At 45.6% G+C, this 19,990-nt stretch overlaps 1 protein-coding gene and 1 pseudogene across 1 annotated transcript; one reads left to right on the top strand and one right to left on the bottom strand.

The window, feature by feature from the left end:
* The window catches only part of LOC116661733, a 708,679-nt pseudogene that overhangs the window by 416,616 nt on the left and 272,073 nt on the right, over nt 1-19,990 (top strand).
* On the bottom strand, nt 7,904-17,529 carry LOC116661737 (trafficking protein particle complex subunit 9-like). The gene is made up of 3 exons (XM_032474270.1): nt 16,476-17,529; nt 10,128-10,269; nt 7,904-8,314 (listed from the first exon to the last, which is right to left on the bottom strand). The coding sequence occupies exons 1-3, from the start codon at nt 16,745-16,747 to the stop codon at nt 8,312-8,314; spliced, it is 417 nt and encodes a 138-aa protein (XP_032330161.1). The 5' UTR covers nt 16,748-17,529; the 3' UTR covers nt 7,904-8,311.

Here is a 19,990-nt window from a genome sequence, read left to right as displayed (position 1 = left end):
ATCACACCTGACAACCATCACGTGTGATTCTCAGCAACCCTACTAAGTAGACACGGATGAGCAACCCGGCACTGCGGATGGATAGGAAATGGAGCTCGGAGAGCCGGGGACACTGACCGTCCTGCTCCCCGTGACACCACTTCAGCCCAGGGCAAGCACTACAGCTGCACTGAGGGGACACCGAGCTGCATGGAACCTTGGGGACTGGGAGTCCCAGAAACACTCAAAACTGTCAGTGAATAACCAGCTGAAATATATTACACTGTGCCCATCCTTTAAACAGGGAACATGACTGAGACCATTCTGATGCCTCCATGTCCTTTCTGCCATCATCAATTCTTTGCTCAGCACGACCAGTGATGAACTAGACCCCAAATGAAGTGCACTCAGATGGCAGAGCTTTTAAAGCTGTTTTATGAAGCTTGTAAGACGCTGTTAATGCCTCACACAGGCGGTCACCCATCACTTCTCACCAGTGTGGATGGACCACCTGAAATCACTCCTTTCTGCTTTTTATAATCCTTTCATCTAATCCAGTCTTTTCAACAGCAAAGAGGTATCTTAACCACAAACAGTGGACAGCTTTTCAACAAACGGCCTCGAAGAGTCCATTGGATGACCTGGAAGCCCTTTTCATCTATTAAACCCACTTCCAGGTACTTCATCATTTTCTGATTTGTAGAGTTTGCCTCTGACTGGCCTACTCAGAGAGCTCCCAGCCTCACGTGCAGGGCTGGGAGAGGACGCTGCTGTCGGGAGAAATCAGTGAGGAAGGGGGACATTCTCCAGCCAGGTCTGCATGGGTAGAAGTGCCACAACGTGCTCAGAAATTATACCATCAGCATCCCTGGGCTCCAATGGACTGGTCTCACATTAACCAAACTGATGCAAGAAAACCAGACGTTTAACTTATTAATGTAACTGGAGACATGAAACTATGAACCAGACTGAAATATCAGAGTTCAACCATCAGTACATTTTCTCCTCAACAGCTCAATCACGGGCAGTTGGTCATATGGCAAGCATGGACAGAAGCAATGCAGGGAGGGCTTCTAGGTTAACTCAATGTTATACAAACAGACATGCTGCCTGGAAAACAACGTTAATCACGGTGCACTCTCCTGGACAGTGGCTGAGACACAACTGTGAGCACCTGTGTAACTCTACTTCCCCTGTCTTTTCTGGGGTAACTGATGTACAGAGTTACAGAGACCCAGGCATGCAGATACTTCTAAACGCTCACAGCCCATCTCTGGGAGCCTGGAAACCAGACAGCCAGGGTTTAAATGCCAGCTCTGCCACTTACTAGCTCTGTGACCTTGGCCAAATTACTTACCCTCTGTGTGACTCAATTTCCACACTGTAAAACTGGGATAACAATCAAACCTTTTTTACTCGCTTGTTTTGAAGATTGAAGGATTCATTTCTATAAAATGCTCAGAAAAGAATGTAGCATATTTTTGGTGCTCAACAAATGTTAACTTAATATTAAAGTGATTTACAAGTCTTCCTTCTAATCATCGTCAGTGTTTCCCGGCTCGACTAAGTCCCAAAGGAAATCCTTATTTCTCCTTTTATAAACTGTTGGGGAGCACCCTTCTGTTCCATACCACCACCTGTTTAAACTGAGGGAGGGGATGCCTCCTCTCCACTCCACTGGGCCATGGAGAGTGCTTCTCCCATCATACCCCTGATCTCTGGCCCACAGCTAGGCTTTGTCACACTAAAAGAGTGAGCTGTGAATCCGGGAGACAAGCAGGGCATGTGAAAACCTTCTTTTCTCTCCTTTGTTGGCCACCCTCAGGAAGCACCCGGGATGCTCAGCTCCAAGGCAGGACAGCCCTGTGCATGATGGGGCAGATCCTTTCAAGGGAAGGCTCGCTGTGGCCCAGAGCTACCTGGGACAGGGTTAGTCTCTAGTTCTGGGACACAGTACCATGACACCCATTTTCCCACAGCCCTGAAGTTCATGGAGAACATGGCTTCCTCAGTAATATAGGAGATGTTAATCGCCTGCCTGCTTTTCTGTGTCATCTCTCAGTTGGCTGCTGGAGAAAACATGTGTATAAGTATTGGGTTCCCTTAAGCCCCAATGTATACTAATTAACAAAAAATTCTGTGGCTTAACGTTGGTTCAGGGTGACCGTGTATTGGTCCTGACTGCTGATGCTAAATTATGAGTATAGGAACTATGGAACCTCTTCAAATATCTTTCATCATAAAACCAGCTTTCTTATTTTCCTATTTCTTAGAAATTGCCAAAGACTATAAAATGATGGCTTCATACAAAACAGGAGCTAAAGTTTATGAGCCCTCTTGAGATACCCAGTGTGCTAAACTCTTTACATAATTTCTAATTCTCACAATTCTACAAAGCAGATATGAGCATCCCCATCACACGGACGAGGGAAAAACAGAACGAACGGACTCGGATTCATGTGGCTCAATGGCAGCGCATGCGTGCAAAGCTACACCCCTTCCTATATATACCAAATCACCTCCCAATTAACACACAGTGGCGGGGTCAATACTCAGGGAACTCAGTACACTTTTCAGCTTTAAGGTGCCCCAGAGGCTGCTTCTAGCTGTTTAATAAAATCCTGGCTCACTGGTTTCTAACACTGGAAAAAAAGTCCGATTTTGCCATTGTTTGCACAGCAAGTCTGAAATGTTCACAGTGAGATGACAGAATAAAAGTAAGATCTAAGTAGAATAATTTTTCCAGGTAGACAGACACAATGGACATTGTGCTATCCTGAAGCATTAAGCAAAGAAATCAAAATAAAATAACGTTGTTTAAGCCTTCTTTTACAAACAGGAAATTTAATACTGTAAGAAGGTGCAACAGCGCCACCTATGGCTAAAAAGCCTTTCCAGGTTGCCGGGAAAGATGCAACACAAAAATTGCCTGTAGGATCAGAAACGAAAATCAAACTCAAAATGGATTAAAGACTTCAACATAAGAGAAGATACAATAAGCAATAGAAATAAAAGCAAGAATAAACAAATGAGACCTAATTAATTTTACAGGCTTTGCACAGCAAAGGATACCTAAGTAAAACAAAATGACAACCTACAGAATGGGAAAAAATTTTTGCAAAAGATGAAATTGACAAAGGCTTGATCTCCAGAATATACAAGCAGCTCATATGACTTAGTAAGAAAAAAACAACAACCCAATCCAAAAATGGGCAGAAGACCTAAACAAGCAATTCTCCAATGAAGGCATATGAATGATCAATAAGCATAGGAAAAAAATGCTCAGTATAAGTAATTATCAGAGAAATGCAAATCAAAACTACAATGAGGTATCACCTCATACCTGTCAGAATGGGCATCATTCAAAAGTCCACAAATGGCAAATGCTGGAGAGGCTGTGGAGAAAAGGGTACCTCCCACACTGGGGTGGGAATGCAGTTTGATGCAGCCACTGTGGAAAACAGTATTGAGACTCCTGAAAAGACTAGGAATAGACTTCCTATGACCCAGGAATCCTGGTCCTGGGCATATATCCAGAGGGAATCGTACTTCAAAATGACACCTGTACCCCAATGTTCATAGCAGCACTATTTACAATAACCAAGACATGGAAACAGTCTAAATATCCATTGACAGATGACTGGATAAAGAAGAGGTGGTATACAATGGAATACTATTCAGCCATAAAAATGACAACATAATGCCATTTGCAGCAACATGGATGTCCCTGGAGTATGTCATTCTAAGTGAAGTAAGCCAGAAAAAGAAAGAAAAATATCATATGAGATCACTCATATGTGGAATCTAAAAAAGAAAAGAAAGGGACAAATGAACATAAATACAAAACAGAAACAGTCATAGACATAGAATAAAAACTTGTGTTTGCCAGGGAAGAAGGGGGTGGGAAGGGACTGATGGGGAGTTTGAAATTTGTAGATATTGACAGGTATATATAGAATAGATAAACAAGATTATACTGTATAGCATAGGAAAATATATACAAGATCTTGTGGTAGCTCACAGTGAAGAACAATGTGACAACGAATATATGCATGCTCATGTATAACTGAAAAATTGTGCTCTACACTGGAAATTGATACAACATTGTAAACTGACTATAACTCAATAAAATAAAATTTAAAAAAAGAAATAAAGAATAATCAGATAACTGAAAGCTTATCTAGCACTTACTGAATTGTGCTTCGGGGAAGAGAGTGGTATTCAGCATTTAATCTGAAATTGATAATACTCCTGAATATAAACAAAAGACATAGGCATATGGAAACTCATCTTAAAAGAGGAAAGAATCCAGTCCAGCCTCTTCATTTTACAGGAGGGGAGACTGAGACCTGGGATCTGTCCTCCTGGCAATCAGCAGCAAAGCTCTCCTAGTCCTCATGTCTTGCACTATGTCAAATGCCAACAGATCTGTACTAGGCCTATATTCATAAAAGTCACTTCTGCATTTTTCCAAAAGTAGGTAATCTAAGTGTCTTGCAAAATAGTCTTCCCAAAGAGTCAGGAAATCATATCATTTTGTTGAAATGCAAAAAGATTAATTTATGTATTAAAACAGCTTGAGCTTTATTCTCTCCATTTAAAAAGTGACATGTCAAATCAATGTTTTAATATTTTAAAACCTATTAAGAGTACAGAAAAAAATCAAAATTTTCTTCAATCACAACAGAGATAAGCTTATTTCCTGAAAATATTTAATGTTGATTTTTCTAAATTAATGGTTCTGGTCATATTCCTACAAATTTAAAAGTTCTAGTGGATGGTTACACAGCAATATGAATTCTGAGTTGTAAAAATACACATTCTGTGTAAATAATCTTCAAGGTCGTCTGTTTAAGGCAATGTAACTAGTCCCTATCTTACAAGAATGACATTGATTTCATCAAAACTTCATACTGCACTAAAAAACAACTGAATCTTTATTACTGTAAATCATATTCATATATATCATATATATACATATCGAATATGTATCAGAAATAAGCCACCCTCTTTAGTATTCAGAGCTGATTCTCCTAAACTGTCATTGTGACAGCACATTTTTTAATTGAGCTCCGCTTGGGTGCTTTGTATACAAGGCATCGAACTCTCACAGTCAAGACAAGTTAAACAGCATTACTCAAATTTTACAAATGAGGAAATGTACTTAAGCCATGAAAAACAACTTACATATTCATCATCAGGAAAGAAAAGAGTCAAGATTTTACTTTCAATATTCACTGACAATTTTTTCTTCCATACTAAAACTACATAAAACCAATTCAGACTTTGTAAATTTTTCTCTCAATAAGCACCACTAGAGAAAAACAATCAATGAGTCATTAGCAGTGGTTGGACTTTCAAAGCTCACTTTTCTTTTGCATTATAATCATTTTTAATATTTTGTTTTTAGTGCTTGCAGAACTCTAGAATAAATAACACTAACTTTTTAAGTCATTAGCCGAGAATAAAACATTTGTGAAAATGTATAATTTTAATTTATGCCACTCTGTCTCACATTCTCACTGATGTCTCTCCTTTGAAGGCCTCATCAGGCTGAGATCACTAAAATTGGTCATTTATGGACTCACAGGAGTTTGGGAAACCACTCATCAGGAGGCTGATTAGAGGAGCAATTGAGAAGGCATCCTGTGCAGCCTGGGTTCCAGCCCTGAGCCTGCCACCACCAGCTGCAGTGTGATTTGGGACAAGCTGCCCCATATCTCAATCCCTCAGCTGCAAAAAAGGAGACACTGATACCTACCCTCAAACACCTGCTATGAAGTAAAACATGAGGAAAGCATTTTAGTCTTTGGTCGGTGCCCATTCAGGGCGAATTTGGTCATTATGATGATGAGGATGGCTGTTAACAAATTAAGCTAGATCAAAAAGTAGAAATCACCATAAAGGAGAAACATTTTAAGTCAATGAGCTTTTCCTTTTGGATGGATTGCAGAATGTTCTATTGATTTTTTTTAATAAGCCAAGTATTGCCCATTATTTATAGACTTCCAGGTTCATGAACAAGTCTCAAGAAAAAGAATTAGAGGCCTCTAAACTCTGAATACTAAGAAAGTAAAGTTAAAAAAAATAGGGGGGAGATTATACCTCAGTTGGGAGAGCACGTGTTTAACATGCATGAGGTCCTCAGTTAAGTCCCCAGTAACTCCATTTAAAAACGTTTTTTGAAGAAATGGAGAATTAAAGCACAAAGATGGAGGACTACAGAATTCTTTTGCAGACTCAACTCAGATTTAAGTTGGGGAAAAAAGACACCCTTTTCTCAGAGGAAATCTTGAAAACTATGTAAACCGGATCTGAGATGTCTAGTCTTTTAACATTATTCATGAATTCATATTACCAAGTCTTAAAACTGCCTGATAACCCACAGTGGTGATACTGATCACAATCACAGCTGCCAACATGGATCGAGCTCCGGCTAGGACTGCTCTGTTCTGACATCTCTGCCCCTGAGGCCTCACCAGGCTGAGAGCATTAAATCCAGTCATTCATGAGCATCTCATGTAAGTCCTCCATTTGTGCTTCTCACTCCCCCCTCACCAGCCCCTCTGAGGGAAGCACTGTTATCATCTTCCTTACCCACAGATAAGGCCACTGATGCACAGAGACTAAACCTGCTTCAGGTCACATCGGCATTAAAGGACGTCTGTATTTCTTCTGTTTTGCTTTTGACAAAGGAATCTGAGATATCAATTCAAGAGAGACTTAAATAATCAAGTCTGTCTGGTCTTCACTTCAAAGAGCAGATACTATGAATTCCTGATGTAGGATGAGGCTGCCGCCACAAACTGACTCAGCTTGTAATTAATATCCAAGATGAAGCAGCGGATACACATAAATATTCACAATTGTCAACTCCGCTCACGGGTCTGGGCCCTTCACTGCCTGAACGGGGGTGAAATCCCCACCCCTGTCAGGGAGGGAAGCGCGGCTCTTCCGGGACTCACCCAGGCTTCACGGGCTGTTTCCCCCCACAGACTGTCCTCAATGATTGAAAAGCTCTCAAGTCTTTTACACCATGCAAAACTGAAAGACATTTCTGCAGATGGAGCACTTTCTCAGGCTTAAACCTTTTTTGCCTACACTTAGCAAGGGGGAAAAAGAAACATGACTCTGCAAAGTCTCTGAGTCTCACCACTCACAGGAGTAGAACGGCCTCAGCACAAGATGACTCTTCACATTGCAGGGTGAGAACAAAATAAAGCCTGCCCCAACAACAGGCACTCCCAGAGACAGCGCTAAGCAGTCTTCTGCACACTCATGGTTGTGCAGTCCTCACCACCATCTATTTCCAGAACACTCCATCGTCCCAGAAGAAACCCCCTGTCCACTAGTAGTCATTCCCCACCCCCCCTCCGCCCAGCCCTTTGCAACCAACACCTGCTCTCTGCCTCTGCATGTGCCTATTCTGGGCATTTCAGATCACTGAAATCAACAATATGTGGCCGTTTGTGTCTGGTTCTTTTCACTTAACATGCTGTTATCAAGGCTTGTCCATGTTGAAGTGGTATCTGCATCTTCTTTTGTTTTTTTTTTGAAAATATTAAAGTTTATCAGAAGGTGGTAAGTACTATCAAAAAGAGTAGAGTGGAGCATAAGGGGTGGGGATTCAAAGGGAAAAGGGCGGGTTGAGCAGTCAGGGTGGAGTTCCAAGAGCAGGTGGCTGTTTTCATCTTCCCCTTTTTTTTCTTTTTCATTTTTTTCATTCTTATATCTGAATAATATTCCACTACATGGAGATACTACATTCTGTTCATCAATTTAGCAGCTATATATGGATGAGGTCCGGAACAATATGTGTCAGAGGTGACTAACAGGGATGGCATTTAAGCAAAGGGCAAGATGTGCTTTTAAAAAAGGCCAACAAACAGAGGCACAAGGAAATTCAGCGCAGTTTCTTAGAAAGTGCATGCTTGCTTCAGAAGGACTGCTGTGCAGGGCTGTGAGGGAGTGTGACAGGATACACAGTGAGGGAGTCACCTGAGAAGTTTCCCCACTGCAGGCAGCTCAGACAATTCTCCTCCCTCATCCTGTATTTTAGAGCCATTTTTCTAGGTTTCCTCTTATTTCAAGTAACAGCACTTTAACTACACATCTGATCATCTGCATCAGATCACCTTACCTCCAAGCCACAGAAAGTCATTCACTGTCTCTGACAGCTCCAGGACAAATGGTGATGGACCAGGGAGTCCTAAAGCATCCCGGCCAGGTGATGTCCAGAAAGTAAAATGCACAGAAATGTCTCACTGCTGGTGCACGACATCTGCCCCAAACTTGCCCTGAAAGCATGCTGGCAAAGCAATACTCAACTCCCTCACTACAAAAAAAAAAAAAAAAAAAGCTAAGAAGGCAAATTTAGGCTCTGCCATTGAAAACCAGCAACCTTCACTGCCAGTATCTGAGCTGGAATGGTCCTGACTTCGAAAAACACTGCGTAGTTATTTTTCAAACATGAAAGGCATATATGTATTTCACATACATAATATTATTGTAGGAGTTTTCTTTCCAAAATTTCCAGTCGCAACATTAGCACAAGAATGTTTATGTTTCAGCTTTAAAAAAAAATCAAGTATGTTCCAATTTCTTTATTTTGAGCCTTTTGTTATTTTATAAAGAGAGCTATGCTGCATATTATAAACCAACTGTTTGGATTCTGCAAACAAGACCTTTATGACCTCACTATTTCAGAGCAAGCTTTAGTGATGCTTTGAGAGGTGGGGCCTGGGGCACTCACTAACAGCTCTTTAAATACTGACAAAGATGTGCTATTAAGTAATGCAAAGGCTCTAACTCCACATTAACTCAGAAACCAAAGAAATTACACCAAAGCCTTACTTTATCATTTTTAAATATTCCTATTATTTGAATATTAAATTTCTTTAAAGATAAGATTTTGTTTTTGAGAAAAACAGTAGCTGTATTCAATTTCCTCTCACCAAGAAAGCAATTTTTATCAAGAATAAAAACCCCTATGGAAATGCAAAAGACGGGGCATTTCTAGCTAAGTGAACGTGCAGATCTCAACACACACATAAATCCTATCAGATCTCACTCGAACGAGCTCAACAAACTCCTGGGCTACCCTGGAACTTAGCTCTTCTGTTCCAAATGTTGGCTGAGCAAAGATCATCACAGAAGGCAGGGAAGGAGAGAAGAGAAAAGTCCACCTGGCGGCCTCCATCTGTTTTCTTCCAGCCACAAGGCGCCGCTAGGGCGGCCCCGCTAACAAGCCTTCCCCATAAGGAGATACTGCATCTGCACTGCCCCTGCCGTCCCCAGGCAACCCCGATACCCCTCTCCCACTGTTCATCTCCCAGCCTGTGAAATGTATTCTAATGACCCTCTCACTTGGTGGCACCCTCCCCTTGTTCCCAACTGCACACACACACAGACACAGCCAGAGCAGCCTTCCCAAAACACAAATTTGATTACATCACTCCCCTGCTTCAAGCCCTTCAGGGGTTCCCTAGTAGAGTTCTAGCCCCCCCTGCCCCTAATTGCCCAGCATCACTGCAGTACCCAGGTCCCCAGTGACCTCAGGGGCCCCCTGACCACCTGCTTCTTCCCACTCGCCTCCAGGCTCATTTTCACTATATGTAAAGGAAGCCTTCCCTGCCTCCAACCCCAGCACTTTTAGTTAGGTGTCCCTGCTGTGTTCCTAGAACATTCTACGCTGGGTCAACTTCTGAAACAGCTAAGCTCGCAAGAGGCAAGTACGATTTGCTTACTACAGTGGGTCCATCCCTCTCCCCTACACACTCAGAAGGGCACATGTTATGAATAAATTAATGAAGGGGTGGGTCTCAAAGGGACAGACAGAGCTGCTATCTCCCGTCCCGAACCCTTCATTCTGTAGAACATCAGAAGCAAAACCAGGAGTACCAGTCCTGAGGGTCACTTCCTGCTGACACACTTCACTGCCTCCTGTGTCAGTTCTAGTAAAACCCAAGCTCTTCCAAAGCCCTCCACCCCAGGCCCTCCCCAGTGTCCTCCCCAGCAGGGGCACCCTCCACCCTGGACCACACAGGGCACTCTCCCCGAGTCCCCACCCACAAGCCTCCAGGCCTCTGCCCGGGCTGCTCCTGCCACCTGAGCCACCCTCTTGATTCCTTCTCCTGGCTGACACTTACTCTGTACTCACAACTGAATGTAGAGCCCATTTCTTCCAGGAAGTCCTCTCTGATAATATCCTTTAGGTCTTGGCTGGGCTCCCTCTTCAGCAGCACTGCATGGTGACAAACTGGGTGTTTGCCCGCTCCTTTGAGACCACCTCTTGGGGGCCACGTGGGAAGGAGTGAGAGATTACAAGAGGGGTGGGAGAAGCAAAAAGCAAAAATCACAGCCCAAGTCCCAAATTCAAGGATTCTTTCTCAGAAAAAAGAATAAAATATTTCACACGTGTGCAATTTGGCTACTATATTTGTGGCCTGTGGACAGCAAGAGCTTGATGTTCTGGTCCAAAACCCAGGTTACATGCAAAGAAATGTATATATTCATATCCAAAGGAAACCAGAGCTGCTCAACAACAGTTTGCAGTTAGAATTGAAAGGAACTTTGATAAAGGCAATCTCTCTCTCTCTTCTTTCTTTTCTGGCATCATATAATTTTAGAAGTATTTGCGTGACTAAGAGATGGCTACAGCCCGTGATTCTGCACTGGAGTGTTTGGGGCTGAGGAAGCCCAGATTACATTCACTGTGTAAATGCAATCACACCAACACAAAGACAGGCGCCCTGGTGGTGGAGCTGATGTTCCAAAGCAGGCAACCTTATGCTGTAAGAGAACTCTAAATAGAAAGTAACAAATGCAATGTTCTGTACTCAATTTCATTTGCTATATGGGCCATTAACTGATAGTATATCTTGTCTAATGAAACCCCAAAATAAATTGTCAACGTCGATTTTCTCCATCTGACTCTTCTTTGCTAACTTTGGATATCAAACCCTCAGTCCATATGGAAAGCTCAGGCCTACGCTGCAGCACAGTTACATCCCGTGGAAGAAAGGGAGAACTGGAGAGTTTCCCTTCAGAAGCTGCTAAGTCTGGTTTTGCACCTGTACGTCATTTGCAACCACGTCATCGTCAAAGGAGTAAGACCTTACCTCTGTGGGGCGTAAAGCACTGCGGTGCTTCCGAACCGTCAAAGAACACTGAGCTTTGTGAAACAGTCCTGAGGCACTTAATATCGCACTTTTTCTGAAAGGCTCCAAAACTGACCCACTTCACCATTCCACGTACAACACGGAGGTACAGAATTAGTAGAGAAAACATGCCCTTGAAGTCTGACAAGGCCCTGCTTGAATCCTGCTACAGCATTTACTAGCCGCTAAACGGACCAATTCCTTAACCCCTCTGAGAAGGCTTGTCAATCTGCAAAAGGGGGCTGCCACCGCCCACCTGGGAGGCATGGGGGTGAATGCAACACGCAAGTAGGGCTGCCAACTGGTACCTGACACGGGGCCTGGCTAGTTTCCCTCCGCTGCCCTTCTCCCCCTTTAAACTTGCACTGTTCCCCCTGGTAAGGATCAAGCCCCCAGAATAGACTGCCCGAATCTTCTGTATATCCCCGGATACATGCCTTACCCTTAGGAGGCCAGAAAAAGAACTGTCTCCTCCCCAGTCACTATCACTGTTCTTAAGAGTCTGACTTTTTTTTAACTCTATTTGCAGGGAGACTATTCCAGAACTGTCCAAGCACCATTCTCCAGGTTGGCTCCTCTCCCAGCGCCCATCACTTCTCACCTCAGATCCTCTGTCTGATTGCCTTCTGTTCATGGGAAAGCGAGTCCGGTAGGGTGGGGACTCCCTAGGCCTCCCTCCCTCCCTCACAGGTGAGTGTGACTACCTTCTCCCCACTCCCCACTCCAACTCTAGCTTCTGATGAGTCTCCCCTCCCGGACCCTGCAGCCTCTATATCGTCCCAAGATGCGCACACGTGGCCACAACCCTCCCTTCAGATTTCTTCCTGGCTGGCCCTGCCCACCCCCCGGCCCCTTAAGGATAAATGGCATTGCTATGAAAATCGCAAACGCCGCTGACTGACACACCAAAGTTGCATGGTCTGGGCTTTCCTCCAACCGAGGCACAGCCCTGTCCCCCCTCAGCCTTAGCCTGCACCTCTCAAGATGAGCTAATCCACGTGCACGGCTGTGAACACCAGCTAAGAATGACAACTCCCAACGTGTATCTCTAGTCCGGCTCCTTCACCTCAGACCCAGGCTCATAGACCCGAGTGCCTCTTTGAAGTCCTAACTTCGATGACAAATGGCATCTTAAAAATGCCTCATGTCCACCATTTACTCTGGAATTCGATTCCTGGCAGGTACCTCGCAGGCTCCCCATTTTAGTAACAGACCCAGCACCCACCTAGGTGTTTGAAGTCACATTCAATTTCACCTGTTCCCTCCCTCCAGCCCTGGCCTGGAATATTAGTCCTGTCATTTCCGTCGCTAAGCCCATCTCAAGTGTGGTTCTGCAGAGACCGCGGCCGGAACCCCACAAGCTCACAGCAAGGTGCACTGAGTCACAGTCCTCCGAAGGGTGCTCCCTGGAGGGGGAGGCATCTCCTGCCGCCGGTCACCTCAGAAGGCACTGGATTCTCACAAAGGAGGCCCAGGAGAAGGGACTCAAGGTTCTCCCGTGGTCTGAACTTTGAAGGACCCTAGGTCTGGGGGAGTTCCTAATAAGCAGACACACTTGCCAGTGAACAGATGAGGATGGAGGAACCCAGGCAAGGCTGTTCTCACTTCGACCCCTGGGCTCTCGGGAGCCACGGGAAAGGCCTGTGTCCAGGGCACAGCCCAGCCATCACAGATCCCAGCCTGCATTTGCCAACCCGGACAGCCTAGACTCCTTCTACTTGCGACACTTACTTCTGTTCTGTTCCCCCCGAGACTGTGATGGACTCTTTCAGAAAGTCTGGCCTGTCTCAAGCGAGACCAAGTCAGTGAAGGGTGAAGTGTCCACATTTGGACCAGAGCATGAAAGGAGAAACAAGGCCTCATGGCCAGCATGACGGTGGTGGCCAAACCCTTCCCCCGGGTGAGATGAACCAGGGTGGGGGTGAGAATCCAAGGTCCTAGGTCGGTCAAAGCATCTCCCTTCACGGCTGACTGGGGTGTTGGAGACTCACTACCGCAAACTAACGACACGGCCGTCAGTGGTGGACGTCAGCTGCAACAGACACGGAGTCAGCTATTTACTGCCAACATGGGTTAAAAGTAAAGGCCGGTGCAGGGAGGCCTGCACAGCTGCTTAAGCAAACCACAGACCCGGCTCTGAATGCCCACTGGCTGAAGCAGAGAGGAAGCTACGGTCCCCGTTAGCGGTCCCTGTGTCCACCAGATCCAAGTGAGCCAGCTACTTAGCAGAAGGCCACATTTTCCTGATTCTCAGAGAAACCAGTGTCATAAAGGGAACAAAAGAGTGACATGGATTTTAGACCCACTTCTGCTCCTTTATGAAGGCAAAGTAAAATAAATGGGATGGGGAAGGCAAAAGCAAAAGAAAACTGCTTCCTCCAACAGCGCCCCTTGTGGGCTGTTCACCCCCCTAGCCGGCCACGTCCTCCCCTGTGACCGCCGGCCCAGAAGCCCAGTCAGATTCATTACACAGCGACGGCCAGGAACCGCGTGCGAGTAAAAGACAGAATCAAGCAAGGTACTGCAGACTTTGACTTTCCAAGTGAAAATACCCATGAAAAACTTCCCTCAGAAGCCACCTAAATCAATTCGCATCTCACTTCCTCAAAACACACAAATAAGCAAAATTAATAATGGCTCATTTGTCACCAATATAAGGAGGACCAAACAGGCTCCTCCAAGCAAGGATTTTAACAGGTATCAAACACCAGTGCGTGATGGGTTAACAAAGCAAAAATTCCAAAATTTAGAAAATAATAGGATGACTAGGATAATAAATGGATCAAGGCAGCTGTTAAGTTTTTGCTTTTTAAAGCGATGGAGGCAGCACGAAGTGAAATGTAGGTATTTCCGATGCAGGGTGTGCACAACCCACCTTTTCAGACCCAACAGCATGCTCACAGGGTGGTACGAGAGTAAAAGGAAAAGAGGAACAAGCAAAAGTTAGAAATACACAACAACCAAAATAATTTTGACAGCATGAATATAAGAATTTACGTGAGTGTGATGAGGCTAGAGACGGGGGAGAGTGAGACCCACCCTCACCTCCTGCTCCGGGGAAGCCAGGGGCCTGAGGGGAGCGTCACTGCCATGGGGACCCCAACGTCGTCAGCGCCCCAAACCAAAACTCCACCTACATGCACCTCGACAGCTTTTGATCTACAATACTTGGTCGCATTTCAGGCTTGACAGTTTTGCTCACTCCCACCAAGAGTAGCAGGAGAGAATTAGGCTCTGCTCCTGCAACAAAGCATTGTTTTAAAAGTTGGGTGACTATGGAATAAAAGCAACAATGGAGTAAAAGTGATGGGAGGAGAACGTGTTTGACTGGAGCTCACTGGCTGCGTTATCTCACTGACGTTCAGATGCTGGCCGAGTGCTTCTGGTACCAGAACAGACAGATCCAACAGGAGGGAGGTTTAATGTGCTGCTGTATTTTGATGCCCAGAGCTGTGCCTGGTAGACGAGGTTCTGGGTAAACAATGGTGACAGTGTCAATCACTATGCACTAAGCACACTGTCCTGAAACTAGCTCCTCCGCCAAATCCCGAGGACAGACTTCCAAAGGCAAAAACAAGCTGGCAATTTCCGGTGGGTCCGCAGACTCATAGCCAAGCAGTTGCTGAGCAAAAATGTCACCAGTGCCTCCTATGACAAAAGAGGAGGCACTGGCCAGGGGGCTGGAGCAGGGTTCCAGGCTTCCACCGCTCACCCACCAGTCTGTCCAGGGGGAGAAGGTGGTCCCTGCTGATGCTGCAGCGCTGTGCGCACGAGCAGCCCCACCTTAGTGCATCACCAATGTACCTCTCTCGCCTAACGCCTGGGGGCTCAGCAGGAGGTGACAGGTGAGGTGGACAGAGCCAGCCTGGTAGTGGCCTGGTGCTGGCAGCTGTGCCCTCAGCAGTGCCCAGGACCCTAAACGTGACACCTCATCCCCAAGGAGCAGAAGGGAGTTAGGTGTGTAGATCACAGAGCCCTGCGAGGACAAGTACACATCATGGCCACAACATGTCTCGCCATTTCCTTAAGCCATAGAGGCATGTCCGGGGAGGAACTGAAAATTCATCCAGAGCCCGCCAGGCACCACACGCAGGTGGGACTCTGGTCCCCTGTGCCTTTCACTCGCAGGGCTGGCCGGGACATTCTTTTTGTCAGTTCTCTGGTGTCTTCTCCTCTAACTTACCAAAACCCAGAAAGTATGGTCTGACCTTAGATAAGTCCAAGAATTACGGAGCCTCGACTCTACAGCGGGCCCGGTAGGATGTGCAAGGACCACCAACTGTCACCTATGAGACCGCTTTGCGTGCTCTCCAGCGCGGGGAGAGCAGACTCAGGGCCCGAGGCCCGAGGCCGGAGGACACAGCTTCCCTCGCTCTCCGCAGCAAAGGGGGACCACCTCTCAGCAAAGGCATCTCGCCCTCTTCTGCCCGAGGGACGGCACGATGGCCACACAGGGAAGCAGAGCAGAGGGTGGCGGAGGGGGCAGATGGCCCAGAAGAGCTCGTCTGCAATTCCGGGGCAAAGTGGGGCCACTGACCTAATCACAGGGACAAAGTAAGAATGAACTTTTCCATACTCTGTCCCATACTCCGTGACACGCCTTCCCCTGCAGTAAGGAGCTCCTTCGGAAATCCCTGGCGGTGTTTCTGATGTCCTACCTGGCATGCTGGCTGTCGGGCAGGAAGAACAGCCTGGGAGGCAGGAGACATGGGCTCCAGCCCCAGCTCAGCTAGTGCCTCGATCTGCTGCGTCTAGGGATTCAGCCCCTAACCTATACATCAAATGGACGAGACTGTCCCAGGACAACGGGAATGCAATGAGAGTCACACAAAGAAAGTTTTCCAGTTGCCACATTTAAAAAAGTAGAAAAACAAACACTTTAAAGTGATTCTAAGAACAGATCTAATTTAATGTAATATGTATTATAGTATCATTTTGACATGTAGTAAATATAGAAATTATCAAGATAGTTTACATTCTTTTTTCTAGACAAGTCTCAGTGTCTGATGTCCATTTGACCTTCTGCACGTCTCAGCTTAGAGCAGCCTCCTCCCCAGCACTCCCAGCCTCTTTGGCTGTGGCTACCCTATTGGACAGCAACTCCAGGGGTCCCACCAGGGGTCTTGGTTGGAAAGGGGGAGTAAGTATCCAAACTAACCCTAAATGGATCTCTCTGAACTAAAGATGAATTCATTTTTAAAACTATGAAAACCGTCAGGCTGCATCTCCCTCCCCCCTTGGCTGCAAGACAGCTCCCCTTCTTGCTGATCCCTTTCTGGATGTAGGAAAGCAACCCAGGCACACAGCCAGGGCGGCCGGGACTCCACGTAGGCTTACCTGCTGTCTGTGTCCAGTCCCACCAAGTCCTTATTCTCAAATGGGATGCAGAGGAGGGGGATCTTGTCCCCAAAATTGTTGGTGGCCCTGTCTAGGTGCTCGGACTCGAGCACGATGAAGAGCGACTCGATGAAGTCCTTGATCCTCTTCTCCACCATCCCACAGTCCTCGTAGCTGGGGTACAAGGCCACATCAGTGCGCAGCTGCTCGGCGAGCTCGCCCTTCAGCACAAAGACGAAGAGCCACGAATCGTCCTGCATGTTGCCACACATCTCCTCTGCACAGGGAGCTCCTCGATCTGCAGCCAGTCCTTGGCCAAGCGGTCAGTGATGGTGACGAGGCCCATGACCCTTCGGTGGGTCTTGAAGTCTACCCACTCGTTCTTGTGTGGGTAGTGGTACCTGTAGCAGATACAGAATGACTGCTGGAAGCCGCACAGCCTGACCTGGCTCACTGAGGATATCTGTTTATAGATGCATAAGAGATTCTCCTCCAAGATAATCCCCACGTGCTGGACCACCATGGGGAGAGTCTGGTGGTCCTCAGCACACTGCACGTAGTCAGCAATGCTCATGTTGCAGGCTCTGCCAAGAGGGGAGAGGAGACTGAGGTACACGCTATGCTGTGGGCTGCAGGCCCCTCTGGGATGCGGTGACCTGTGTGTACCAGCCAGAAGGCAAGGGAAGCCCAAGCAAACCTGGGGGTACAGTCTGTCCTCAGAGTCTGCACATGGCTACCATAGCTAGGATCACATTATCCTGCTCTTTCTTCCAGCCCCTGCAGAAAAGGGTCATTTCTTGTTTTCTGTTTCCAACATCTAGCCAGGCCCTGATGCTCAAAAATGCTGAATAAATGAATGAACAAAGGAACTGCTTCCACACCCCTCAGCAGAATATAATGAAAAGAACCACAGTGGGATCGAAAGATCTGGATTTCAACTCCAATTTACTTGAACTCCTATGCTGCAAAATAATGGATAAGAAAACTCGCCCTGGGGAGGAGGGTACAGTTCAGGGGTAGAGCACATACTTAGCATGCACGAGGTCCTGGGTTCAATCCCAAGTATCTCCAATAAAAAAATGAAACAAAAAATAAACTTAATTACCCCATAAAAATTAATTAAAAATTAAAAAGAAAAAACATTGCAATTAACACAACATTCTAAACTTGACTATACTTCAATTAAAAACAAAACAAAACAAAACAAAAAACAAACCTTGCCTTACAAGAATATATCTAGATCAAGGCAGATTGCAAATGCAAAACGCCTAGGTTACCACCTGCATAAAAGGGGGGATGTACAAATTTACTAATCCCGCCTTTATGAGCTGTATTTCCTTTGGGAGGTTTTATGACCTCTGAGAGTTAATTTTCACAGATGAAAAAAGAAAACGTTAGCTGATTCTCAGTACTGCTGAAGAATTAGATAACCGTATGAAAGCATCTGACCCACAGAGTGTACTCAATAAATGTTTGTTGAATGAATGAATAAACAAGCAAGTGAATGCTGCTCCCTGCCACAATCATAATGGTACTGTCTGGAAATCCCAAGCCCGTTTCCCTCCCGACTCTACACTAACCATGTGGGTGACCTGGGCAGGCCTGTGTGCTTCTCTAAACCCCACTTTAATCACGAATAGAAATGGGAGTAATAACACAAACCTCAAAGGGTTAGTGAGTCAATAATGAATTGTACCCCAACCTTGCAAGATGGAAACATTAAGGAAAATTGGGCAAAGAGTACATAGGCTGTCTCCGTATCAGCTCTTACAACTGCATGGGAATCTTCATTACATCTCAAGATAAAAAGTCTAATTTTTTAAAGAGGCTATTGAGATTAAATGAGCTCACTGTCTTAAATAAGGAACACACAGTACAAATAGGACAATGCACAGCCTATGATATACACTCAGTAAACATTCCCACTGAACCTACTGGTCCCTCCAACTCCAGAGCACAAGGATGGGTCCTCATGGCCAGAGGCCACTGCACCTGAAGCTAACAGAGATAATTGTCCCCACTTCCAAGAGCCCCTGCCACCACCCTAGGTCTAATGTTGTATTTGTAACTTTGTTTTCTTTTTCTTAAATACGAACCCCCAATTGCATAGCCTTCAGGTCACCAAAACCTGACCACGGAAATCATGACAGCAGCCCTCCCCAGTGAAACAATAAAATTAAAAACCATATCCACAAGAACTCTGTGTAATTTTAATGGCAGGAACTTCATCCTGGACTGAGAGGAAGAGGACTGGGGAGGAGGGGGCAATCTGGGGCACACAGACCCAGGCGCCACCTGTCCCATGATGGACTTTAGACTCAACCCTCACCCTCCAGGAACTTCAAAATACACATCGACAGCATGCTATGGACAAGGTTTTTTTTTTTTTTTAAAGAAATCCCTGACTCCCTAACAGGTCATGTTTCTACTGAGAAACTAATGACTTCTGTGTATATTGTTTCATGAAAACCCTAAAATAATAACATTCCAACTTGACACATGAAGAAACGGAGGAAAAGAGAGGTTTATCACATTGTGCAAGATTAGAGAGAGGCCACGTCAGAGGCTGTATTTAAACCAAAGCCCCTGCTCCAGCGCTTATACCAAAAAGTTTGACATACTGTCCCTCTCCTGCCCCCTCCCTGAAATAAATCTCTGAAGTCTTTTCTGCACCACTTGGAAAGAACCAAAATCACATCAACTTTCCACAAATAGCTGTGTCACCCCTTGGAGGACGTATCAAAATCTGAAGAGTTAGGGTGGGGGAGGGATTTGAGTTCTTGGTTTCTCAAAAGGAGACATGGGTTTAAAAGAAACCAAAAAGCACTTATCTAGTCCAAGCTCTCACTGTGCAGAGAAGGAACTGGAGTCTCAGAAGAGATGAGGAAAGGGACTTATTAACAAATATTGCCTCAGTGCAGCACCAAGCCAGCCCTGAGCGCTGCTGGGGGAGGATCTGGGAGGCCCAGGAGAGTGAGTGTTAGAAAAAAGGAAGCCCTGTCTCTACACTGCCATACCATGAAGTTCCATCAAATGATCCACTACAGGTGCAGCCAACATTAAGGTGGGCTAAGCATAGGTTACAGAAACCCAGAAGTCTAAATTGTACTGGAAATTCCAAACTTTACTATGTTTTTTCCCAGTTGAAGCATGAGCTCAGCGGGAGCTCCGTGCCAGGCACTACACGAGGCCTGGAGTTCTTCCAAATACAGATCTCTATGAACACGTGTGCAAACCACATGCAGGCCCACCAGAAGAAAAACACCTACAGATAAGTTGGAATTAATGAAAGTGAAGGCAGCCAACCAGCATATATTACTAGCAAAAAGGATGCTGCTAGAAATACTCATGGGCATAGCAAACTGTGGTCAGCAGGTGGGAAAGGGGGGAAGGGACAGATTAGGAGTTTAGGATTAACAGATACACATAACCATATATAAAATAAATAATGACAAGGACCTACTGTATAACCACAGGGAACTATATTCAATTTCTTGTAATGAGTTGTACTAAAA

The sequence above is a fragment of the Camelus ferus genome, chromosome 36 (genome assembly GCF_009834535.1).
Source record: "Camelus ferus isolate YT-003-E chromosome 36, BCGSAC_Cfer_1.0, whole genome shotgun sequence".
Classification (NCBI taxonomy): domain Eukaryota; kingdom Metazoa; phylum Chordata; class Mammalia; order Artiodactyla; family Camelidae; genus Camelus; species Camelus ferus.
This window is presented reverse-complemented; position numbering and strand designations above follow the sequence as displayed.